At 31.7% G+C, this 7,282-nt stretch overlaps 1 protein-coding gene across 1 annotated transcript; it reads left to right on the top strand.

The window, feature by feature from the left end:
- The first annotated feature begins 493 nt into the window (after nt 1-493).
- LOC111993931 (serine carboxypeptidase 24) lies at nt 494-6,658 on the top strand. Its single transcript, XM_024025772.1, has 10 exons — nt 494-509; nt 1,673-1,969; nt 3,365-3,472; nt 3,578-3,673; nt 3,770-3,862; nt 3,975-4,060; nt 4,143-4,546; nt 4,769-4,876; nt 6,254-6,359; nt 6,491-6,658. The coding sequence occupies exons 1-10, from the start codon at nt 494-496 to the stop codon at nt 6,656-6,658; spliced, it is 1,482 nt and encodes a 493-aa protein (XP_023881540.1).
- Nucleotides 6,659-7,282: the final 624 nt, after the last annotated feature.

The following is a 7,282-nucleotide window of genomic DNA, read 5'->3' on the forward strand; positions in this document are numbered from 1 at the left end:
CTCAAATTCAACCCAAACTGTCTTCCTTTACTACTTAATCCTTAGAAAGATCTTAATGAAAAGTACAAAGAATTGATTGAGAGACCATACATCTTGGGCGCCAAGTGAAATTAGGGTAAAGGTAGAAGGTTTCCTAAGATTGACCTTCTATTTTGTTTTTTAGAATCACTACATTAATGTATGCTTTGTATTCTTTGTTGTAGAATTAAAAATTGTATGTTATCTCTCATGAATAAATTAGATCATTGTGTTTGCTTCTGCAATTTTGTTGTATGTGATGCAAAACTATGTTTTTCAATGGACAATGCCAAACACTATTGATGACTTTGATTGGAGTGAAAATAGGGTAGATAGAAAATGGAGTAGAGAAAATAAGAGAGATTTTAGCTGGGAAGGGTGTTTGATTGGAGTGATTTGGGGGGAGAGAAAATGTTGGGTTCGGTTGTTTTCTCCCTGGGCGTACCACTTTTTAGCCCTCCAAATTGGAGAGAAAATGGGGAGGAGAAAAGGTTGGTTGGCCCACCAATCTTTTTTTTCTTTTTTCTTTTTTTCTTTCTTTCTTTTTATGGGTTATTTATTAAATTTTTTACTTGCTTATTTTATTCCAAAATAATATATTTTTTTTCATTTATAAAATATTTGTATAAAAAAATTCATATAGGGGCATGAGAGAGTAAATTTATACAAACTCTATTTTTTATTCCCCACATTTCCATCCTCTAACCAAATACAAATAAGGAGAACTAAAATCTCTTTTATCTCCCTACTTTTCTATTATCTTCTCCATTTTATATCCTCCTACTTTTCTATCCTTAACCAAACAAACCATATGTGTTAAATGACATTCCTTCATAAAAAAGGATTTTGTAAGCCAAACTTAAATAACTTGGTTTGCCTTAATCTCCCAATTAAATGAGTTAGTATATTCTTGGTTTGCCTTAATCTCTCAATTAAATGGTTAAGTTTTGATGGTTGAATAAATGATCTGAGATTAAATAATTGCCTACACAAAAAACTTATTGGTGTCTTGTTCTGATGATCTGATGATAAAGAACTATCATTAGCAGATGTCATAGGTTGAAACTTTCTCTAAAAAACAAAAAAGTTAAGCTTTGAACAAATGTGCCTATAAAATTAAATTTAAAATTTGCTCATTTTATCTTAAACTCTCAATTAAATGAGTGAGAGTAGCTCCAGTGGCTTGACTCTTGACACTAAGAAATTATTAGGTCCACTAGAAGGACTATTGAAGTGATCCTCATAGTCTTTCTAACCAATAAAACACTTCTATTTATACAAATGTGATATCACCTAGTGGGTTTTAATTTTTAATTTTTGTGCTGGTTAGGAATCTAACTCACATATTTGCATAAATGAAATTATTTCATTAGTTGGGAGGACTACTTCAGCAATCCTCCCAATGAACCTAATAATTTCTCGTTAAAATGTTTTTATCAACCGAAAAATCATTAGATATTTCCAAAATACAGTGACATAATATTTCCTTATTTTGGATGATTTTAATTAGTAACATCCTTAATTATGTGAGAGAGAAAATACTACGTCACTATAGTTCTAAATAACTGGATAATTACCATTGTAACCATAAGTGAGAGGTTTCTTGTGATGCATTTATGATGCTATGCTGACTATTAACTAAGTTCTGATCCAGGTATCAGTTATTCAGTTGGCTTGCCGGAGGGTCCAATGGTGTTCCAAAGTGTAGTCCTTTTTCTCCTCATGTCCTTACTCATTTTCTCTTCAACCATCACCACTGCCATTGCTGCCTTGCCAAAACAACAAGAGCTAGATCGAATTTCAGCACTGCCTGGACAGCCACCAGTAACATTTTCTCAATTTTCTGGCTACGTTACAGTCAACGAGCAACCTGGACGAGCTCTCTTCTACTGGTTGACAGAAGCCACTACTTTTCCAGAAAAGAAACCTCTTGTTCTTTGGTTCAACGGAGGTTAGTTTAGCTTCTTTCTCACTTTTTATGTTTAATTATTTCCACCGACTACTCTTCTTCTGTAATTCTAGGGTGCTAGTCTGGCTCTACTAGGAATGAATTACAATGTATCCATCTTGTGGCACTCTTCACAACATTTATATAGGAAACATGAATTGCATGGGGTTTTTTCTTTCTTTCTCTTTTGGAAAACATAAAAAGTAGAACTTCAGAAAAACATTCCATTCGAAGCAAGAACAAGAATTAATTAGAAGCCATGAATTAATAAGCATTCAGAAGTCACAAATGGTGATGATGATATGTTTCTTTCATTAAAGAAGAACAATTCAAAAAAATGAGTTTAAAGAATACAACAATTTTAACCAACTTTTGCACAATTGATTTAAAATGACATATGATGTGATTGATGATGTTAATAGTGAATTTATATGAAAGTGATAATATACTAATTATAATAATTTGCCATATGTGAAAAATGACTATGAAAACTATTGCCTCCTAACATTACTTACTATAAAAGTTGTTACTATCTACTTGTGTTTAAATAGTTGAAACTGACATCAATAACAATAAAACGTGTCACTATCTAATTGTGTTTAAATAATGGAGACCGACATCATAATTAATATAAAAATATATAGCATAATAACAATTATTAATGAAAAGGGTTAGATCTTTTTGTAGTTGTACTTTGGTTATGTAATGTATTATAAACCCAGTTTAAAACACTAATATTACTATTTTTATATGTGTTCTAATAAGTATTACTATTTACTCAAAAAGAAAAGAAAAGGGAAGGTCATAACCTCTTAGGTGAGGTGCTTCAATGTGGATGACTAAGGAGACAAATAATATATTTGTGAAAGGGTTGCATACAACTACAGATACTCATAAATAATATATTTTTCTAAAAAAATAAAAAAGTAGAAAGGTTATACAGATATTATGTAGTGAAATTCTCAACTACATACCCAGTACATATTTTGTTATCCCTCATGTGAAATGTTTACAAATGCTTTAAGGAAATTAGTTTGGACAAAGTTTGACAAATTCAACATTGGATTACATCTTTTTTTTATAACCTCCATACTTGCAAAATTTCTAGAAAATTAAAGATCAATAGCTATGTCACCAATAAATTGTTTAAATTGCGAGTTTTTGCAGTTTAAAATTATGTGTAAAATATAAGCTTATAGATTATATAATAAATAATATCCGATTGACACAAAATTTGACATATGTATTAAACGAGTAAAGAAAATACAATTCAACGGTTAGATTTTTAAAATATGTTGTAATTTTTATTTTATTGAGTAAGATTGTAGTCTAAGACTACAACCAATTTTGTAACTAAATTTTGTCCAAATATTAATTATACATTGCGTAATTGTGCAGGGCCAGGTTGTTCATCGGTGGCATTTGGAGCATCAGAGGAAATTGGGCCATTTAGGATTAACAGGACTGGTTTATCACTTTATCTCAATGAGTATTCATGGAATAGAGGTAACAACCACTATTCAAATACTTAATATTCATCAAGTTGGTGAACCTTTATCTTTGCAAATTTGTGGTTAAAATCTATCGTGTGTTTACTTTTTATGCTTACAGAAGCAAATCTTTTATTTCTTGAATCGCCGGCTGGTGTTGGTTTTTCGTACACAAATACAAGGTCCGACCTTAACGATTCCGGAGATAAACGGACTGGTACTAGATTATGATGATTTTATTATTATTATTATTTAGATGACCATAAGATTATGTTGTAAGTGAATCCTATGCATTACCAATTTTGTGACACAGCTGAGGATGCTCTAGTATTTCTAATTAGATGGATGTCAAGATTTCCACAATACAAACATCGAGAATTCTACATTGCTGGGGAGAGCTATGCTGGTATGTGTATATATATATATATATATATGCAACAAACAACTAATAACTTAGTATTACACAATTATGAGTAATTCTAAATAATCATAAGCTAATCTTTTCATTCTTTTTATAGGGCATTTTGTTCCCCAGTTGGCAGAGAAAATTGTAGAATATAATAAGGCACTCTTGCAACCTATCCTCAACCTTAAAGGATTTATAGTAAGTAATACATAATTGACACAAATTTGAACACCGAGTTTGATCATAACTCTAATTAAAATTTTTCAATCAAATTATGCAGGTGGGAAATGCAGTTTTTGATAATTACTATGACGAAATTGGAACAATAGAATATTGGTGGAGCCATTCAATGATATCTGATACAAGATACCGATCAGTTCTCAAGAATTGCAATTTCAAGGTGGTAGAAAGTGAAATATCACAACCATGTAAACAAGCAAAGTACCACGCCATTACGGAGCTTGGAAACATAGATCAATACAGTATTTATACACCAACTTGCTTGGCATCGCATGATAATACTATGAGCCCTATAAGGTTCAAAAATACTCTATTGCGTCGAAGGCTTTCTGAGTACGATCCATGTAGTGCAAATTATGCTGAGAAGTATTATAATCGGCTGGAAGTACAAAAGGCAATGCATGCAAATGTTAATGGAATTCTTCGCAACTGGACTGTTTGCAGGTTTTCTATTTAATAGTCAATAATTTTTGTTTATGTATTTACTTTTTAATAATCCAATAATTGGGAAAGAGTGATTTGAACCTGAACATCTTCATTAGAAACATTAAATAAACATCAGTTGAGCTATAAGACTATTAACTTTGTTTGTTTCTAAAATTGAAAACATAATCCTAGGCGTTTGATGATGCATCTGATTCCTATATATACTTTTCTATTGTGTAGTGGTGTTCTCGGAATCGGACAAGGCAAAATTTGGACAGATTCTGAATTTTCTATGTTGCCAACATACAAGAAGTTGTTTACAGCTGGTTTACGAATCTGGGTTTTCAGGTAAAAGTTTTTAAATTCTAAGGATAACAATTTTTATAATTAATTAAAGTACTATCGGTTTTATACTAACATTACTTGTATTAATGCACGTTACAATACTTGTACCTTAAACTTTGAAGTTTTTATAAATAGATATGAATAAATAAATTATTAATCACAATGCATGAGAAACTATAAAACTTAGTCACGTGGTAACTGGTAAGTAATTTTTGGTCGGTGACTTGGATTGGGCTACGTACAACTACAAGTGGCAAGACAACATTGAGACACTACAACAATGAACAAAAAGACTATTCTTGAGAAAACCTATGTGAATAAAATTTTGACACGACCCAACAAAGAAGAAGAACAATTCTCTAACCTGCTCTTTGATGCAATAACATGCGCACTGTAAAAAGAAGCACTCTACTAGAACTTGTAGGCCTCTGAGTCTCTGAGCAATTTAAAGTCATCGATAGTGATATGGACAATATCCTTACGTAGTCCAATAGTACTTACCCTTTTGTTGAAAATCAATTTCACAATGTCTACTCACAGAAACATCCCAATGAAAATTTAACACCATTTCTTTTCTTTTTCACCATAACATTTGGAAAAAGTTTAAGATAACAAATTTTTTCACAACTTCTTGTCATAACTGCAATGTGCATGGCAGAATATGAGTTGTGAAAAAAAATTATAAGTCTATGTGAAAGCAACTGGTAATCAATTACAATCTACCATATAAGATAATTGTGATTTTTTTTTATTAGATTCTAGAATTACTCTAACATTAGTGTTGGTAGAAGTTCTTCTGTTGCAGTCAGCGACTCCTTCACTTTTAGATTTCATCTCTTGATTTGGAAGGCCCTATATATGCCTAATCAGCATAACCTTGGGCTTGCCTAGCCATCTTCCTTGTAGACTTCTTGTTGTACCAAACTTCAAATTTGAAGCCAGAGTCCTTTAGCAACAATTTATATTTTGAACAACTTAAGATTGAATGCTTTATTCTAATTATGAGAGAATTTTTTATAAGTTATCACTCTATAGTCTATACTCAATATGTGGCTCTCACATGCTGATGCAAATTTTTTTAAATTTTTTATATAAAATTTTACATGCATATTATGATCATCTGTGTTTGCCTCCCATGCATTGTTGATTACTTATTGTTTTTAGTTTAAAGCTTTTGTTTATAAACATAGTCAATTCCATATCGAAACAAACAAATATGCATAGTAAATATTCTAATTTTTAAGGCAATTGCTCCTATGTTGATGAGAAGATTAATGAGCAGTGTAATTGCAATTGCTTTTGATTTGAAAAGTAATAAAGAAGTATTAACAACGAGAAAGATCTAATTTTTTTAAGGCCATTACTTCTATGTTGATGCAGTGGGGACACAGATGCAGTAGTTCCAGTGACTGCCACTAGGCTATCCCTCAGCCATCTCAATCTCACCATTAAAACTCTATGGTATCCATGGAACGAAGATAATCAGGTAATTAAACACAATTTCTTACCAAAAATCAATCAAAACCTCCAACACACTAACAAAAATTTATAGATACGTAGATAAAAATATTCACAAAGAAATGTAATATTAATCTGAAAATTAAACTTCTTTTATAGGTAGGAGGATGGACAGAGGTCTACGATCAGCTAACTTTTGCTACAGTGAGAGGTGCTGGCCACGAGGTTCCACTATTTCAACCCAAGCGAGCACTCATTCTTTTCAAATCTTTTTTGGCAGGGAAGGAATTGCCAATTTTACCTGGATATGAGAATATAGATTATTGATTATGGAATTGCCAAAATTACCCGGATATTATAACTAAAGAAAATTGATTATCTTTGAGCAATTTATTGAGTGTGATTGTTTCGTGATTCGTATTGATATATTACAAATCCAAAATTAGTGTCTCTATATATGGAACAAGATCCTTTCCATTTTAAGTCACAAATCCAATAAATAAAATCTTAACTGTGGCATTTTTACCAACGGCTTCCCTATGTTGCATGCCATTTAGAAACCAATTGAGTAACCCAATTCAATCCTTAATTAAGGACCAAAAGCATATTTAATTTTTCTTTAAAGCCATTTCACATATTATGAAAAAAAACACACGACTAGCACCTGCAAATGAATGACAATTTCAACAACAAGTCTAACCGAATGAAGGAAAAGACATCCTTAGAACATTTCTGGATTCAAGGTCATAGTACAAGCAAGTAGTCCTGCCTTGGTTTGTAATCGTATACAAAATTGAAGTGCATCTCAGATACCACTATGAGATGAAGAAATAATTACTTTGAACCCTCACCAATGCCTGGAGGCATTCCCAAGCTCTGAGCAAGATCACTCATCCTCTCCTTCATGGCCTAAAAAATATAAAAGCCGAGACTTTCGGTTTTATAACAATT

The sequence above is a fragment of the Quercus suber genome, unplaced genomic scaffold (assembly GCF_002906115.3).
Source record: "Quercus suber isolate HL8 unplaced genomic scaffold, Cork oak 2.0 scaffold_68, whole genome shotgun sequence".
In the NCBI taxonomy this organism is placed as follows: domain Eukaryota; kingdom Viridiplantae; phylum Streptophyta; class Magnoliopsida; order Fagales; family Fagaceae; genus Quercus; species Quercus suber.

Coding starts and splice junctions, on each gene's coding strand:
- LOC111993931 (XM_024025772.1), top strand. Junction 3,674..3,769: donor TTCCGGAGATAAACGGACTG/GTACTAGATTAT, acceptor TTTGTGACACAG/CTGAGGATGCTCTAGTATTT. Junction 6,360..6,490: donor CATGGAACGAAGATAATCAG/GTAATTAAACAC, acceptor CTTCTTTTATAG/GTAGGAGGATGGACAGAGGT.